The following is a 20,141-nucleotide window of genomic DNA, read 5'->3' on the forward strand; positions in this document are numbered from 1 at the left end:
AGAAGGTACCAGTCATACAAAGAATTGTGTGAAAACTTTGGGTTTTTAAATGGGTTGCACTTGATTTCCCCCCAAGACCTCCGCTCAGCAGCATTGAGCCTGCAGAGGAAATACAACAGTGACTTGGAAGAGGACTTTGTGGAGGAGGTGGTACAGTTCAGAGAATTTGTACAGGATGAAAATGTGAGCAGCACGTCTGCAGTGGAGTTACTGAAATTTTTAAGAAGAAGAAAACTCCATACAGTGTTTTCCAAACACAGACATAGCTCTACGGCTATTCCTGACTATGCCAGTGACCAACGCCTGGTGAAAAATAGACTGCGATCAAGCATGCAGCAAGACCGAGTCAGTCATCTCACACTGATGTCTATTGAGCATGACATCCTTCGTGATGTGGATTTTAAGGACATAATTGGGGCCTTTTCTTCAAAGAAGACCAGATGAACGCACTTCTAAAAGGGTAAGAAAGGGCTGTATTTATAGCTTGTGCTGTGCAGGTTTTAAATTGTTGTGGTTGTGCATTGTTTTAAGAGAAATGCACATTTATACTGCAAACCTTCTATAAATGTTGCTCAGTTTCATCTTTTTGGTACCTGGCATTAGTCCGTGTTGCTATCCATGGAGCTGCATGGAGTGTGTTTGTGTGTCTGTGCAGGTGCATGTGATTGGTTCAAAGGGCCCGCTGAGGCCAGAGAAGAGGCTCTTACTTTGATCTGTTGCTGTTTTTTTGATGTTTTTCATAATATTGTTTGAAATCATACTTTCACACATTTTGGTTTTATTATCACCATAAGTTGCTGTGTGTGGTTGTTAAATAAAGTGTCTTGTGTTTATGCTCAAGTGGGCTCAGTGATATGTTAATAACAATATTATGGTGTTTTCTGGCTCAAAGAGGGAAAACTCACTGTTGTAGGTCTCGAAAGAAACTAATGCATTTTGTGACTGATGTAGGTTACCTAGATATTACACTTTTTTTTTTTAAAATGAGACTATAAATCGAGGGGATGGGGAGCCTACAAAACCTCTCAGCCCCGGGGCCTAACATTAGGTTATGGCAGCTCTGTGTGCTGTGGTCAGATGAGTCCATGTTTCAGCTTGTTTTGGGGAAAAACGGATATCGAGTTCTTAGTCACAAAGTCGAAAGGGACCATCTAGACTTTCATCAGCAACAGGTGCAAAAGCAAACATAATTCATGGAATAGAGGTGCATCCGTGCAAACGGCATGGGTGACATGCATATGTGTGAAGGTACCATTGAGGTGGAGGCGTAAATTGGGATTAGAGACATGTACTGAAATCAAGATGACATCTTTCATGGGAAGCAAGACAATACGCAACATTCTGCACATGCTACAGAGTGGTTTCTTATACACTACACTATAGAAGAGATGTGATTGACTGGCTTGCCTGCAGTCCAGATCTGTCTCTTATTGAAAATGTATGGCACATCATGAAGAGAATCAGACAATGATGACCACAGACTGTTGAGCTGCTGTCTTGTATCAGGTGAGATCGGGCAAAAATTACACTTGCAAAACTGCAACAATTAGTATCCTCAATTGCTAAATGATTAAAAAGTGCAATTAAAAGGAAAGGTGATGTGGTAAACACGCCTCGGCCCCAACTTTTGTTGGAGCCATCAAAATACAATTAAGTTGGTAAATGAAAACATCGAAAACCTTTTTTGTTAAATAAAGGTTAAAGAAATAACAAATCACAGATTCTTGATTTAATAGCATTTTACAATATTCTTTCATTGTAATAAAAGACAGCTCGATCCTGCAGGTTTGCACTGCACAACATCAGGAAGATCAGGCCTTTCCTAACTGAGCATTCAACACAACTTCTCGTCCAGGCCCTGGTCATATTCAGGCTTGATTACTGCAATGCTCTTCTGGCTGGACTTCCATCATGTGCAACTAAACCTCTACAAATGATTCAGAATGCTACAGCTCGTCTCGTCTTCAACGAGCCAAAAAGGGCCCACGTCACTCCTCTGTTCATCTCTCTGCACTGGCTACCACTCGCTGCTCGCATCAAGTTCAAGGCATTGATGCTTGCTTACAGATCTATCACAGGGTCAGCTCCCTCCTACTTTCACTCACTCCTACGAGTCTGCATCCCTACCAGTCTGCATCCCTACCAGAAGTCTACGATCGGTCAGTGAGCGACAGCTCGTGGTTTCATCACAGAGAGCCACAAAATCACTTTCCAGAACATTCTCATTCACGGTTCCATGCTGGTGGAATGCTCTCCCCACCCTCATCTGGAATGCAGAATCCCTGAAAACTCATCTCTTCCGTGAGCACTTAACCTCATTTAAAAAAAAAAAAATTTCCTTTCATATAATCCTCCCTTATTGGGCTTATGCTACTCTGAACAATGCCTGAACTTACTTTGTATTTTGAAGAGTTTTTGCCTCTTCACGATGACTCGCTTAACTTAGTCCTAAATTGTAAGTCGCTTTGGACAAAAGCGTCTGCTAAATGTAAATGTAAAAGGTTAGATATTTTTTATATATATATATATATATATATATATATATGTATATATATATATGTATATGTATATGTATATGTGTGTGTGTGTATGTGTGTGTGTGTGTATGTAACTCTAAATTGAAATGCTCCAAAACAAAATCAAGATTCAGTTTCGTTCTGTAATATAGAACATAACTTCTGGAATCACAAAATTAATTGAAGTTTATTAATGATATTAGATTACTTAACCATGTTAATTTATCAATAAGAGGTTTTTAAACCAACTGCTTTGCCATAATTACTTCTGGAATACTGGGATATCTTGTGGGATATACAGAATGTTTTGTTAGACAACAGGGGCTTTTGAGTCAAAAAATATGAAAACCACTGCTTTTTGTTCTGTTGTGCTTTGAGTTTTGTCCATGGTTTCAGTTCATGCATAAACACCAGAGCTCAAAATATGAATATACCTTTATTTCAAGTGGAGAAATGAATCATATTTGCCAATTTTCTTTGTATATCTTTTTTCTTTTTTTTTTCTTTCTTTTTTTTTTTTTTTTTAATCTGCATTTACAGGTTTGTGGGTCATTTTAAATCTCGTAAGGAGCGTGAGGCAGAGTTGGGGGCTAAAGCCATGGAGTTCACCAATGTGTACATTAAGAACTTTGGTGAAGATATTGACAGTGAAAAACTGAAGACCATCTTCACTGAATTTGGTAAACAATTTTATAAAGGGATTTTTAATCACTGACTTGATATGTATATAGCCACTCAGAGTAAAATTTTAGTCTTTAGTGTCAAAATTCTAAGAATTACATCATTTTTGTCTTATTTCTAGACTTAAGAATAAGCGTGATTGCATTAAGGTGTTAAGGTCTCAGCTCCTATATAGTTTTTTTCAGAAAAATATATTCTATAATTGGAGTTATATGATGACAGGGATTTAATAAAATTATACAAGCTTGATTGTCAAGATATTCTTTTTGTAACTAAATTAGTGAGATATATTATCCGTTAAAGATTTTTAATGTTTTTAAGTCTCTTACGCTCACCAAGGCTGCAATTATTTGATTAAAAATACCACAAAAAACTCCAGTAATATTGTGAAATATTATGAAAGTTCAAAATAACTCTTTTCTATTTGAATTTATTTAAAAATGTAATTCATTCCTGTGATGCAAAGCTTAATTTTCAGCATAATTTCTTCAGTGTCACATGATCCTTCAGAAATCATTCTAATATGCTGATTTGATGCTCAAAAAGCATTCGTTATTGTCAATCTTAAAACGGTTGAGTACAATTATTTTGATTAGAAAGTTCATTTATTTTGAATGGAATCTTTTGTAAAATTGTAAATGTTTTTACTGTAACTTTTGGTCAATTTAATGCATCATTGCTGAATAAAAGTATTGATTTATTTTATTTCTTCATTTTAAAATGTATTCAAGTAGAAAGTTAATTTTAAATTGTAATAATTCACATATACATTTATTATTTATTTATTTTTTAATCAAATAAATGCAGACTTGGTGAGCATAAGAGACATTTAAAAATCGTACCAATCCCAAACTTTTGGAACAGGCTAATTCTGAGATTGAGGGTGGCCATTTTTGGGTTGATATCATTGCAGTCCTTAGTTCCTAACACTTAAGTGTCACCTCAGTTAACACCTAAGAATTAGTCTTTGACTTAGCCCTTGCACAAGTCCTACTTTTTACAAAAATTAAAGTCAAAGCTTAAGTCTTTTCTTTAAGAGAATTTTTGAGAATTCATATTTATATATATGACCCCAGATCTATAATACCCAGGCAAGCACTTTTCATAAAGAAAATCAATTCTCTATCTCTTACTTGAAGTTTGCTCTGGTTCACAGGTAAGACCCTTAGTGTCTGTGTGATGACTGATGAAAGGGGACGCTCTCGTGGCTTTGGATTTGTCAACTTTGAAAACCACACAGATGCCAGGAGGGTAATCCAACAAATTGTTATATGGTACGTGTTAGTAGCCCAGAGATATGGAGACTGAAGTCTTTCCTTCTCTTTGTGGTAGGCAGTAACTGAAATGAATGGCAAAGAGCTGAATGGCAGGGTCCTGTATGTGGGTAGAGCTCAGAAAAGACTGGAGAGGCAGGGAGAACTCAAACGCAAGTTTGAGCAAATAAAGCAGGAGCGCATACAACGCTACCAGGTACACACACATGCTTACCTGCGTGGTTACTTCTATACATCTGAAAATCTGCCTGAATTAGATGATATCCAAATCATGTGAGAAGGATTTTCTTATGCTTAATTGTATGTTGATATTTAGGGATATGTTTTGATGCATGCATTGTTTTTCATTTTAGGGTGTTAATCTCTATGTAAAAAATCTAGATGACGGCATTGATGATGAGAAGTTGAGGAAAGAGTTTGCACCTTATGGAACCATCACTAGTGCAAAAGTAATGTAAAGCACAAAAGATGACATGTCTTTACACAATTTTAACAAATGTAACAGGACAACTACAAAGTATTGTAAAAATGACTTGCAAGTTGAGTAGGAGTCTAATATAAAATTCTTAAAATCCAACATCAAGGTTATTAGTGTGTGTAGTTACTCAAAATGTAATGACTGCACATAATATAATAAGTATTACATTATTATTGTAATAAAATTCTCAAAACATAATAAAATCCTGAGCTCATAATGTAATAACAATTTTTACATTATGAGAAATGTATTCCATTATAAACTCATATAAAAAGTCATATTTTCATAATTGTAATAGCTTTTAAAACATAAAAAAATATTAGTATTCCCTTACATTCAATTTAAAAAAATCTAAATTTTAAACTACCTGTGAAATGCAACCGATTTAAATATTCATGCTATTATTTATATATATATATATATATATATACACTCACCTAAAGGATTATTAGGAACACCATACTAATACTGTGTTTGACCCCCTTTCGCCTTCAGAACTGCCTTAATTCTACGTGGCATTGATTCAACAAGGTGCTGAAAGCATTCTTTAGAAATGTTGGCCCATATTGATAGGATAGCATCTTGCAGTTGATGGAGATTTGTGGGATGCACATCCAGAGCACGAAGCTCCCGTCCCACCACATCCCAAAGATGCTCTATTGGGTTGAGATCTGGTGACTGTGGGGGCCATTTTAGTACAGTGAACTCATTGTCATGTTCAAGAAACCAATTTGAAATGATTCGAGCTTTGTGACATGGTGCATTATCCTGCTGGAAGTAGCCATCAGAGGATGGGTACATGGTGGTCATAAAGGGATGGACATGGTCAGAAACAATGCTCAGGTAGGCCGGGGCATTTAAACGATGCCCAATTGGCACTAAGGGGCCTAAAGTGTGCCAAGAAAACATCCCCCACACCATTACACCACCACCAGCAGCCTGCACAGTGGTAACAAGGCATGATGGATCCATGTTCTCATTCTGTTTACGCCAAATTCTGACTCTACCATCTGAATGTCTCAACAGAAATCGAGACTCATCAGACCAGTCAACATTTTTCCAGTCTTCAACTGTCCAATTTTGGTGAGCTCGTGCAAATTGTAGCCTCTTTTTCCTATTTGTAGTGGAGATGAGTGGTACCCGGTGGGGTCTTCTGCTGTTGTAGCCCATCCGCCTCAAGGTTGTGGCTTCACAAATGCTTTGCTGCATACCTCGGTTGTAACGAGTGGTTATTTCAGTCAAAGTTGCTCTTCTATCAGCTTGAATCAGTCGGCCCATTCTCCTCTGACCTCTAGCATCAACAAGGCATTTTCGCCCACAGGACTGCCGCATACTGGATGTTTTTCCCTTTTCACACCATTCTTTGTAAACCGTAGAAATGGTTGTGCGTGAAAATCCCAGTAACTGAGCAGATTGTGAAATACTCAGACCGGCCCGTCTGGCACCAACAACCATGCCACGCTCAAAATTGCTTAAATCACCTTTCTTTCCCATTCTGACATTCAGTTTGGAGTTCAGGAGATTGTCTTGACCAGGACCACACCCCTAAATGCATTGAAGCAACTGCCATGTGATTGGTTGATTAGATAATTGCATTAATGAGAAATTGAACAGGTGTTCCTAATAATCCTTTAGGTGAGTGTGTGTGTATATATATATATATATATATATTAGAGGTGGGCATAGATTAATTTTTTTAATCTAGATTAATCTAGATTAATTTTGAAATTAATCTAGATTAATCTAGATTAAAATGGCTCATTTGAATTCTGCCGAAGGCATTCAGAATATGTGTGCTACCCAAATAATGACTATAAAAGTAAGTCTTTGAGAACGGGTTTCTCAAGCCAGGTGGCGCATTAGACCAGGGGCTCATCTCCTGTTTCCAAAATGCATCACAAACTGCTTGAGAAAGCTGTTCTACTCATAGACTGTAAAAGGTTACTACTGTACTGTTACCATCCGTAGGCAACATTAGGTAGGCCTATGTTATTATCAACTACTATAGGCTATCAATTAGGGATGGGCGATATGGCCTAAAATCTATATTGTGATATACATTGCAGCCTCTTGCGATAACGATATACAGTATATTATAATAAAACCATTTCAGAACAGATTACACAGACCCATGCTAAACAACTGCTAAATGTTTTTTTTTTTTAAAGGGTGTATGTAGTTTTGAGAACATATATTTTGCAAAACTGTAAGTATACAACATAATTTTGCAGATAAATAAAATTTAAGTACACTAGCTGCAGAGACTTAAGTAGGTCTAATGTTTATTATGGCTTGGAGCTTATGAAACCCCAAATTTAAAATTAGAATATTGTCTAACTGATGTCTTTTCAGTTAAAAAGAAACACAACAACGATTCTTAAAATCGAGATTATGTGCTACACCACTAAGATATATTGGAATGGGAATAATACGCGCGCGCTGGTATTCAGTGATATCATGTTTCGTTTTGAATTTGAGGTGGTCGAACGGATTAGTCGTGTGTTAACTTACCGAACTGTTACCCCACACACTCTGTATATAGTTTGCTGCTGCTCGTCTGACGGCTTAAACCCGAACCAAGTCCAAATAATGGATGTTGCACCGATCTTTTTCACCAGCTTTCACTTTCAGCCGTGTTTACTTAAGATGACGACGAATATGCGTTGCAGCCGGGTTTACCTCGCGGCCGCGGGTAGATTGCGTCATCGTAGCTTGTGTAGTATAGAGCCATCTCCCAACCCAACTTGGAGAATAGATTAACGGCGATATTTTTTTTATCGTGCGATAAGAGTCTCGCGTTAACGCAGCACGTTAACGCCGATAACGGCCCACCAGTAATATATATATATATATATATATATTACAGTATTTATATCGTTTTTACCTCTTGAACACAGCCACGTCCAAGTGATCTGAGAGCGCGGGCGCATCCTGCTGTGTGACGTGTGCGCAGACTGGTGCATAGATAGATATACACTAGATGTCGCCTTGGCTACGGTTTCCAATGAACTGCAGTAGCCAAGGCGACATCTAGTGTATATATCTATGCACCAGTCTGCGCACACGTCACACACCAGGATGCGCCCGCGCTCTCAGATCACTTGGACGTGGCTGTGTTCAAGAGGTAAAAACGATATAAATACTGTTCATTTTCTCACACAAACCGCTCGTTTCGTGTCTTAGGCCATCATACTTACGATGGGGAATTGTTTTAATTTGGACTCTGTGCATGCTCTTTGAGATAATGACCATAGACCTGCATTATATGACTGACAGCCAAGAACGGTTTGACCTAAAAATATCAAAATTGAAACTACTGCGGAAAAAAAGACACCTACATCTTGGATGCCCTTGAGGTAAGCTAAAACATACCAAAATTTCATTTCAAAGTGAACTATCCCTTTAAAGGTCCCATGACATGAAATTTTCACTTTCTGAGGTTTTTTAACATTAATATGAGTTCCCCTAGCCTGTATATGGTCCCCAAGTTTCTAAAAATTTCAATCGGTGTAAATCGAGCTTTTGCTATCTTTCTCTGCCTTTGAGAAAATGGAGGCTCATACGCGCTGATCTTGAATCTCCTCCTTATGACGTCATAAAGAGGAAATGTTACCTCCCCTTTCTCTGCTTTGCCCGCCCAGAGAAAATTTTCCGCCCATGAGAAAATGCGCTAGGAAGTAGGAACGCGCGTGCGCGATTTTAGTTTGTCCACGAGAGATATCATGGCTTTTGAGCGAGCGAAGCATAATAATTGCTCAATAATTGGATGTACAAATGAACACCGAAGGGTCAATACAGAGCTGGGCTTGCTGAACGTCGGAAACTAAAGTCTGGATCACTCTCTTTGGCTCAGCTACACACCTCGGACAAGTAAGTCAACTAATGATATATAAGTGTGTTGCTTTACTGTTTATGGTTACCTAGATTTTACACGTAGAATGTGGCTGTAACATTAGCTATGCAGCTATGCAGTTTATGTGTGTGAATACACGCACTGTAACGCGAGTGTTGTACACGTCTTTGTTATTTGGATAACCGTTTTCCTGTTGGTTATATGGCGCACGCGATATCCGCATTTCAAGATCGCAGAGCTTGATGTAATTGTAATAAGATAAATACAGACGTTACAGATCTCTCATGAAAAGGCAACAGTAGGTTAGCGTTAGCTACATGATAATAACTGTAAACCATCCGAATAAAGTACCGTATCCAGACATAATATTTTAAACTAACCATTCGGAAACGTCCTGCTGGAGCCGCTGAGTTGCAACTTCTTCATCCGTTGCTTCTCCATCTGGATCAGATTCTGGGTCAAACTGAAATGCTTGAAAGACTGCGTGTCTTCGTGCCATTGCTATATCCAACGTAAACATGCACGCCACGTTACCGTTGCGCAAGATGGTCAAGGCCACACCCACCCTCCACCTTGCGCTGCCTTTCTCCTCCTCATTAGTATTTAAAGCTACAGACACCGAAACAGCCCGTCTGAAGGAAGCTCATTCTGGGACTGGCTTGTAGTGGCTATAATTCTGCACTGAGGCTGAATTTTTGGAAAGAGATTTCAGATACAGTACTAGGGACCACTAAGGCCTATATTAAAGCCTACAAAAAGTAGCATGTCATGGGACCTTTAAGACTGGATTTTAAAAATGTACTGTAAAGGAATACCAATGCTTTGTTTAATAATAGTAACAATAATGATTGCATTATTTAAATCTGTTGCATTTTGCAGGTGATATAAAACTGGATTTAGATTTTTTAAAAATGTGCTGTAAGGGAATGCTTTTTTTTAAGCTATTACAATTATGAATTACATGTTTTTGGTGAATTTATAATGTAGTAAATTTCACAATGTAAAAATTATAACATTATAAGGTCAAGATTTTATGTTTTGAGAATTATTACATTATGAACATTTTATTACAATAATATTGTAATACTTATTTTTAACATGTGCAGTTATTACATTATGAGTTGCTACAGTGTGTCCCACCAATATGTGATGTAAATTGTAAAGTCACAATCATTTATTTGGGTAATACATCTGGAATTTCATAATTTGCACAGCTATATATATATATATATATATATATATATATATAAACATTCAGATGGCAGTGCTTATTGAGAAAAAGGGAAATTTTCTCACATTTGTTTATGCATTTTTACATTGAGATGAATACATTTAAGTCTCATTTATTTGATTGTGTGTTTTTGGAATAGGTGATGACAGATGGAGGCCACAGTAGGGGCTTTGGCTTTGTGTGTTTTTCCTCTCCCGAAGAGGCCACAAAGGCAGTGACTGAGATGAATGGGCGTATTGTTAGCACTAAACCACTTTATGTGGCTCTTGCCCAGAGAAAAGAGGAGCGAAAAGCCATCCTCACCAATCAGTACATGCAGAGACTAGCCAGCATTCGAGCCATCCCCAGCCCTGCAATACCCACCACCTACCAGCAGAGCTCTGGTTACTACATGACCTCTGTGCCACAAGTGGGTGGAAGGGTTTACATGCATGTTTGGTTTTGCATGGTGATTGCAGTATCTGCGTTACTTATGCTGTGTGAACTTGCATATATGCTTTTCTAGCATCAGGTTCGCTCCATATACAACACTTTACCAAACCTGCGGCCTGTGCCACGCTGGACAGCTCATGCTCCTAGGGCACCAGGTAAGGTCTATTCACCATCAAAATGAAGTCAGTTACTGAATTTTAATACTTTAAAAATGAAACCCATCTGTCAATACAGATTTAATTTAGTTTAATGCAAACAACCCATCTGACAATGCAATACAGCACAAGCCATAGCACTACAGATTTCACACTTTAAAGGTTTGAGGTCAGAAAGTGTTTTTTATTTTTTATAATTGTTACAAATAAAAAATGCTGTTCTTTTGAACTTTCTATTCATCTAAGAATCCTGAAAAACAAACGTATCCCTAATGAAAAATAAATTTACCTAAATGTATTTGAAATACATTTATTTTATGGCAAGTATTCTACATTTACATTTTCATAATATATTTTGGTTTAGGTTTTTTTTTTTTTTTTTCACTAGGGAAAATGTTAAGCAGCACTATCAACATTGATAATATTAAGAATTGTTTCTTGAGCACCAAATTATTTCTGAAAGCTCATGGGACACTGAAGACTTGAGAAGTGGCCATCACAGGCATACATTTTAAAATATACTTTTTAATATGTATAAAATGTATATAGAACATTTATTTATTTTCTTTTGATCAAACAAAAGCAGCCTTTGTGCACATAAGAGACTCTATTTTCTAAAAATCGAATTAATAATCCATGGCTAAATGCATTTAATCTTATACAATGCAGTACACACAGTTATTGTTTCTTAAACATGAATAATTTTTCATTCCTAAACACTTTTTTAATTTATTTTATGTCTTAAACATTTACAGTTAGCTTTGTACACAAATTGTCTATGAATACATTTCTTTACAAGTTTATTTTTTAATTGAGTAACATAGTGAAGGAAAACATCTGCTTAATGAGCCGAGCTGTTCTGAGACGTGTTTTTTATTTATCGCAGCCTTTGCTATTCGAAAATCGCACTGACTAAGCAATACAGTGATTTCTATTTAACGGTGGTACATCGTGCAACCTGTTTGTGTGCGTGTGTCATTCATGAAATGTAAATTTAGCTGCAGCCAATAGTGCTGCACAACATACACATATTCAGTGTGCAAATTAAACAAAGAAAAATTTTGTTAGTGTCTATTTACATTACACCTACTGCATAATAATAGTTATAATATTAATCCAATGACAGTAATAGCCATATTTTGTAAAACAAATGCACTAAAAAATAAAGGAAACTTTCATAATTAGTTTTGTACCAATTTCTATACTTGAAAGAGATAAGCACTTGATCTTTTATTTTGACGCAAACTGCATCAAGCTTTTATTTTGGCGGAAAACATGGTTTACAAACGCCTCTCATTAAATTTCTAGTGAATTGCGGTAATCGTCAACTATGCAGATGTGGAAATAATCTGTAACTGGGTTATGGGTTCCTACACATGACATAGCCGAAGTGTTTTAAAAGTAGTTCTGCTTACCGCAGGCACTACACTTTCTCATCTCTCTCCTGATCCTCCACTATCATCATCTGCCACAGGAGCTGATGAAGGTCAGAAAACATATATTTTGACACATTTTACAGTGTCTGCTTTAAGGGCCTGTTTCAATTTTTTCACACTCTTTCTCTGCACATTCCTTGCGTTTCTTCTCCATCTCGCTGACTATTTTGACAGATACACACTGACACTGCTGCAAGCTCGCTCACTCGTTTAAAGGTGAACTAAGTCACTTTTTTACCTTAACCGAACAGCTTTGGAGTCATTGGAATAGTTATATGACTTTTTTCGGGTTGAGTGGTGGTCGTCTCGCACCCCCCAAAGCGCCTGTGAGCCGAAAAACCACCCTTGCAACTTTGAGCTGGCGGGTCGCCGGCCGCAGCGTCAGGAAGTGTCGCGTGATATCAGGTCTCGCGATGTAACAAATTGCTTTACAGCAAAAAAATCTGCTAAAATTCTGTCATTATTGCGCTCCCTCACGCTGTTCGAACCCGAATGAAGAAGACGTTTTAAAGAATGTCCCATCTGCTTTGATGTCGTTGATCTACTAGCCTCTGGTATCTGAGAGTCGCCAACGAGTTTTTCGACAGTGTTTTCAAATATCTATTCCGAAGCTGTAGGGGAGCTCTATAGAAAAACCTGCGAGAATACAGCGAAGAAATTCCCGAAACTGCATAGCCCTGCTTTAAAGTTGTGATTGGGCCAGCCCAGTGTCAATCAAGAAAAGAACCAATGGGCCGCTGATCTACGTGTTTCATGGGCTGGTCTGTCAGAAGAAAAAAAACTAACGCTGACTTTTTTTGACCAATGCATTACACCTGCACAAACCCAGCGCCGCCAATTAAGCAAAACAAAACTAAATTAAATTATAAATTTAATAAAAATGATGTATGAGTATGAGATGTATCGGCCAAAAAGCACGTCGGCCCACCGGGAAAGTGCCCGGTATGCCCGATGGCCAGTCCACCCCTGCGACCATAGACTGTGGTTGCGACCCACAGATTAAAAAACCCTGGTCTAGTAGAAACATTCAGGGCTGCGTTTTGGTCATGGCTAGGTGCAGGTCCACCATTTGATCTGGATATGGACCAGATCCAGCTGACTACTGTAACCTCGGGATAAGGATGAGACACAGACTAATATTAGCGTAGATGCTGTGCTCGTAGTGGGCCGGTACGGACTGGTACTGGCTCTTCTATATTTTAAGATGTAGTGTACCCTCACTTTTTCTTGCATACTGACACTTCCCACATGTGGCCGGTACCAGGGGTGTCTCTAGACCTTTTTTCTACTCGGTACCTACGCTAAAAAATGTATTAGCTCCGTAATTTATACACTGATTCGTGATTGCCCCAGTCCTCTTTTCACCTGGTGACAATGTGAAATGGTGACAGGCTTCGGCTCCTCCCTCTCTTTTAGTCAGCGTTATTCAACGTGCTCTTATATCTGCAGTGGCCCAGCCAGCATGAAAAGCAGTGGACAAGGTGTGTTTATTGATAGATTGCCACGATATCTGCATCTGCAGTTCTTTGTCATAAATGTAATTTACACAATGTGATGCAGGAGCGATTCGAGACATTTTCTCATCCACTGTAAAGTTTTCGGTGCGTTCACTCCTCATCACACTATTGTTTTCCTCAAGTGAAAATGGAATTTGAAGATGTACTTTAGAAGAAAAAAAAATTCATTTGAAAATGTAATTTTGATGTGGCATTAGATTAACATCATACAAAGAAATAAGAGACAATAAGTAATGACCCTCCAGCTGATTGACATTTATAGCCTTAGAGTAAAAGGACTAATGTTTTTGATGTCACTTTGAAGACACAAATGAATAATTCATGCTCAATAATTACATTTATTTTATTTTTTATAGATTACAAAAAAAATGTTTTAATATAGGGCAGATTAAACATTGCCAATCTAGACTATTAGTAATAGTATTATATTACTATTAGTAATATAGGTATAGAAACAAGGACCTAAGCTACCTTTTTTTGCTTCTAGTGGTTGAAGTGTCTGACACGTCAAAAATACACGGCCAGTCCGTTAAAGTGTTGCACATTTTCACAAATACAAAAAAGCAAAAATCCTTAATTCTTTCGGCCAATACTTCCAAACAGCGCTCAAGTATGGCTTCAATATCTTTAGAATCTTGTCTTAAATCTGTATTATATATTCCTTAGATTTCGATTTAGACAATTTCCTCATTTTTGACAGCCAGACGGTAAGATAACTGTTTCTCCTTCTCCTTCCTATCCTGAATCCCTCTAGCTAAAACAGCATATACTTGTATGAACAAATAAGGAGGAGTGGCTTTAAAGTTAACTTCAAGTAAATTATACAAAGAGAACTTCAAGGAAAATATACAAGGACAACTTCGAGTAAATGCAGTACAGGAAACTTCAAGTAATTTCTATACAAGGAAAACTTTAAGGAAACTACAGGATAACGTCAAGTAAATTCTTAAATGCTGCACTGCACATAAAACAGAAATAAGCTGAGAATAATAATAATACAAATTGACAGCATATTAAATTGGCTCTTTGTTTCACAAAACAATTACAAAAATACACATTACTAAGAGCCTAAATGAAACACTCAAATTCAATGTAATAACTTTAGTCTTCCTTCAGAACATTTTCAAATGTGACAGGATTTATCACATGATTACTTTTCAATTAAATCTCAGGGACCAAGCTTAGTAACGGGCCATAAAATAATGTTTGTGCTAGTCTTCACTTGGGCCTGTCTCACAAGTCCCTTATGATCAGAGAACACCTGTAAAATCCTTCCCATAACCCAAGAATTTCTTGGTGCTGAGTCATCAACCACAAGCACAACATCTTCAGGTTTGAGATTTCTTTTAGTGGTGTGCCACTTCTGTCTGTCTTGTAAATCTGGTAGGTATTCTTTGACCCAGCGCCTCCAAAATAAGTCTGCCATATACTGGACTTGACGCCACTTACGTTTGGAATACAAATCTGCACTATCAAAGATCCCAGGGGGTATTGAAGGCTTGACCTTAAGCAGCAAGAAATGATTTGGGGTGAGAGCCTCAAAGTAATTTGGGTCATTGGAAACTCAAGTAATGGGGCGGCTGTTGAGGATTGCTTCTACCTTGCATAACAGAGTTTGCAAACTTTCTTCATCCAGGGACTGTTGTTTCACAACAGAGTTAAGAACAGTCCTTATTGTTCTTATCTGACGTCCCCACACACCTCCTTGATGAGATGCGGTTGGTGTATTAAACAACCACTGAATACCCTTTTTGACCAAGGTGCTGTGAATCTTTTCATTATCCAAACCTTTCACAGCCTCACGTAGAACTTGACCTCTCCTGGAAATGAATCTTCGTAGGGCGTGAATGCACGAGTCTGTGTCTAATGAGCTGGCAACTTCAATATGGACAGCTCTCAATGTAAGGCAAGTGAAAATCACTCCATTTGTTTTAACCAGTGTTTTATCCCTTTTTATCTCAAATGGGCCAAAATAGTCTATGCCAACATTTGTGAAGGGGGGTTCATCTGAAATAAGTCTGTTAAGGAGTAGGTCAGCCATGAATTGACAACCTGCTTGCTGCCGTTTACAAACTGTGCACTGGGACAAGATCATCCTAATGGCAGTATGGGCTTAAGGTATCCAATATATTTGCCATAATTATGATAACATGTGGTTACGGCCACTATGGCCCAGTTCCTCATGAATGGATTTGAGTATGAGGTGTGAGACATGATGGTCTTTTGCAAGAAGAGCTGGGTTTTTGGACTCCTCTGGCAAGGCTGATTTGCATAGCCTGCCGCCTACTCTCAGAATGCGGTCTTATAATTGGAGACAACTACGTTGCACAGTTCTTCTTTGTTGGAGCAAACAGATTTCTTCAGAGAACATGCATTTTTGACTGTAGCAGATAATCTCTTTCTCTGCTTCTTGGAAGTCATTTCCAGCCAGTGACAAACCTGGCAGAGAAGTTTTGAAGGCCTTCATCTAGTTCTCAAGCTCTGTGTACCTTTGTGACCCATTTGGCCTGATACTGTGGGACATATCTTTCCTTTTCTCCGCCAGTATCCTTAGCAAGCTTTTCAATTTGAGGAATCATGGAACAGCCTTTTTCAAACGATAGCAGTCTGAATAATGCTGAATGAGCTGGGATGTATAATCGGGCTTTCCAACAGATATTTTATTGATGGTCACTTCCTTTATTTCTGGATCGTTGACAGGTGCCCGGAGAGTATGGTTAGGTTTTTTTGGCCATTCTGATTCTGGCATTGTGAGGAAGGGTTGACCTGTAATCCATAACTTCTCTTTAAGAAATGCATTTATGCTAAGCCCCCTAGACACACAATCAGCTGTATTTGATGTGTTGCTCTCATACCTCCACTGTGATACCTTTGAATGTTCCCTGATCACACTGATTCTATTGGCCACGAAAGTGTGGAACCCGGAGCTCTCATTTGACAGATTCTCATCAGACAAATTTTGTAAGACACTTTTTGTTTGGAAAGGCAATATGCGTGTGGGAGTGAATGATCACGAATAATGCTGTGATTCACACCTGAGAAGACAATGACCTGCATAATGAGTCTTTCAGTCAGGTCAGTCAGTGTGTGTATATATATATATATATATATATATATATATATATATATATCTATATCAAAAGCACATTTTTAGTACATAGTAATTCCTGAAAACAAATCCTGTTCAAATAGTCTATGAGTTGGGAATATCTTCCACAAATTTTGTATGCATGCAAATTGTATAATTTCCAAGGAAAACATTTCTAGTAACCGTGCAGTTAATTCTCATACTGTATTTTTCAGAAAGTTTTGGAATATATCCTCTCCCCAAATGTGTCACTAATAAAAAACAATAATAAATAATTTAATGAGAAGGCTTATATTGACCTATTAAGATTTATCTTGTAAATATATTTTTTTGCTATTTTAAGTTTTCACATGTAAATCAACAACGATTACAATTTTAACAATTTCAAGTGTAATCTTTCTTTTTTTAAAGTATACATTTTATCATACCTGTTTCAAAGTTAAGGATTCATTAGTTTAAATATAGCCTACATTGGAACAAACACTATAATAACATCTTAGTTGATTTTTGACAAAACATACTATATATTTAACATATGAGCAGAAATTGGCAAACAAAAGCTTATTTGATGTGGCAGTAGTCTATTTTACTGTAAAAACTTTATAATCTATCCAAAACTAGTCAACGAAATGTTGTCTTTCATATTTCATCTGTAACATGTCATTTTTATGATATTGTTCTGGAGACTTTCTTACTACTGTGGTTCAATAGTGGTGTGATCGCGGAGTGTGCATCGGTTAGAATGCAAAGGAATAGGCTGGATGGATCTTTATGGTTGTTTATTTTCAGATGGGAGAGTATAGAATGACTAGTTACATATGCGTGTGTGGTTCTGTAACAAAACAGACAATAAAAGGAATATTAATTACTATTTACATTGACTTACTTTGATGACACAAATAATAACAAAAAATAGTAGCGTAAATATAACCTGGGGAAATGAGAATTTAACCAAAAGAAGATAATAGGTAGAATTCACCATATATTCACTGTAATACATGCTATCACGTAGGCCCGAAAGCCTTCACCACTACGCCGAACTACTGCTATTACACATAAATAGTGTTCGTAGAGCCGAATGAGGTGACTCACAGGTCTCACATGGGTGCGGTCCTTCACCTTTACTTCCGCCGAGCGGATTAAGCCATCAGCTCCTGGAAAGACTTTACTGATCTCTCCTACTGGCCAGGACGCTCTCGGTAGTTGGGGGTCTACTATTAGCACAACAGTGCCAACTTGAATGGGGGATGTGTCCTTCTGCCACTTGTACCTGGACTGCAGGGTTGGCAGGTAATGGCACAAAAACTGTGTCCAGAAGCGGTCACTTAGTACTTGACAGGTCCTCCAGTGTCGGCGTCCAATCAGCTCAGAGTCGTGGTACATCACCTGGGCAAGTGAGGGATCCAGCCGCCCCATCAGCAAAATGTTGGGGGTGACGGGGTCTGGGTCGGCCAGGTCTGATGAGACGTATCCCAAAGGCTTCGAGTTGAGGATTCCTTCTATCTCGATCAGCACTGTCTGGAGTACTTCAGCGCTTATAACCTGAGAGCCCAGAGTGGATGTTAAAGCGGATTTGATGGATCTTATCTCCCGCTCCCAGGACCCGCCGAAGTGAGGAGCGCTGGGAGGATTGTAGCAGAATTTTAGCTGGTATTCTGCGAGCTGGGCCTGCAGGGATGGATGTAAGGTGTTGAATGCTTCCTGTAATTCACGGTCCCCACCTCGGAAATTAGTGCCTTGGTCGCAAAGTATCTCAGCTGGTTTCCCACGACGAGCGATAAACCTTCTTAGTGCCATAAGGAAGGAGTAGGTATTGATGCTGGACAACACTTCAATATGGACAGCTCGAGTTGTCAAACATTTGAAGACCAGTCCCCAGCGCTTTTCATTACGGCGACCAACTTTCACCAGCATGGGCCCGAAGCAGTCTATACCAGTGGAGAAAAAAACTGGTTGCTGTAACCGGAGGCGGGACACAGGAAGGTCAGACATCTTTGGATTGATTGGTTGGGCTCTCCACCTTTGGCATTCTGTACAGGAACGCTGCTCCCTTTTTATGGCTTCACGGCCTCGCAGAATCCAGAATTTTCTCCTCAGCTCTCCAAACAATCTCTCAGCCCCCGGATGTTTCAGCTCACTGTCAGTCTGCCTGATGAGTAATCTGGTCACAGGATGCTTGGGCTCCAAGACAACAGGGTGTTTGACATCAGTTTCCAGGTCATGGCAGCGTCTGAGCCTCCCGCCTACTCTAATGAGCTGGAGTGTGTGGTCAAGTTCTGGAGCCAATGTGTAGAGGCGACTTGAGGTGGATATGGGTTTCCCAGATGAAAGGCACAGGAATTCATCATGAAAGCTGTCTCTTTGGGCAGATCTTAGGATGCAGAGCTCGGCCTCCTTGAAGTCATCTGCTGAAGGGGCTCCTTCAGGATCACTGGCCGCTCCATGAAGGCGCTTGGCAGTTTCCTTAATCAGGTCACTGAAGTTGTCGAATTTCTCTGCATCAGGCACAGGGTCAATGCTCACAGATGTAGCTAAACATGTCATAGGTCTGCGCTGTTCATCGGTGAAGTCCTCACATGGGGGAAGTGGATGCTCTGGCCAGCGAGACTGACCTGTAAGCTCCTGTAGTCTTTTACCTCTGGTGAGGTCATCTGCGGGGTTGTCTGCTGACGCCACGTAACGCCAGGCCTTGTACGCGTACCCACAAATACCTTAAAGTGGCAGGAATCAGACTTAATCCAGGTCAGGACGGTCGTGGAATCGGTCCACATTACAACTCTGGATAGTGGTAGGGTCAGCTCTCTGGTCAGTAAACTAGCAAGTTGTGCGCCTGTGAGAGCTGCACATAACTCAAGGCGTGGCATAGAAAGCTGTTGTTGGGAGCTACTCTAGATCATGCTGTCAAGAATGCAACTTCCACATGTCCATCTGTGTCTTCTGTGCGAAGGTATGCTACACTGCCATTTGCCTGCTGGGATGCATCACAGAAGACGTGCAACTCTCTGCTGCACTCAGGTTTGTCAAAGGCAGGGCTGACGTAGCAACGACGCAGACAGATGTTATTCAGCTGTGGCAGTTCAGCTTCCCATTCTTGCCATGCAGTAAGTAGGTCACTGGGAAGTAGAGGGTCATCCCACTCACGTTTCTTGTTCCACAGTTGCTGGACAAGTACTTTGGCCCTTGTAGTGAATGAGATGAGGAACCCTAAAGGGTCGTATTGACTGGCCAACACTCTGTAAACGTTCCTCATTGTAGGAGGGTTACTCTCGTGGTGCTTGGACTTGTAGTGAAGCGTGTCAGAGTGGCACAGCCAACGCAGACCTAAGGGTTCTTGAGGGTCCATGTCCGTGTGGTTCAGCCATTGTTCACTGCTCTCTGATCTCAGTTCTTTGGGAAGATGGCTGACGAGCTCTGGCTTGCTGCTGGCCCACTGCCGAAGCTCGAATCCCCCTTCCTTTAGTAGCGTGCTCAGTTTTTCTA

At 39.2% G+C, this 20,141-nt stretch overlaps 1 protein-coding gene across 1 annotated transcript in view; it reads left to right on the forward strand.

Annotated features, from left to right (window-relative positions):
• pabpc1l (poly(A) binding protein, cytoplasmic 1-like) overlaps positions 1–20,141 on the forward strand; it is a 63,486-nt gene that overhangs the window by 23,190 nt on the left and 20,155 nt on the right. The window contains exons 5-10 of the mRNA XM_082187745.1: positions 3,057–3,196; positions 4,354–4,448; positions 4,530–4,667; positions 4,825–4,920; positions 10,173–10,442; positions 10,539–10,620. Of these exons, the coding sequence (XP_082043871.1) occupies positions 3,057–3,196; positions 4,354–4,448; positions 4,530–4,667; positions 4,825–4,920; positions 10,173–10,442; positions 10,539–10,620 (821 nt within the window). The remainder of the gene's footprint in view (positions 1–3,056; positions 3,197–4,353; positions 4,449–4,529; positions 4,668–4,824; positions 4,921–10,172; positions 10,443–10,538; positions 10,621–20,141) is intronic.

Source organism: Leuciscus leuciscus, assembly GCF_965113295.1.
Source record: "Leuciscus leuciscus genome assembly, chromosome: 13".
NCBI lineage: Eukaryota > Metazoa > Chordata > Actinopteri > Cypriniformes > Leuciscidae > Leuciscus > Leuciscus leuciscus.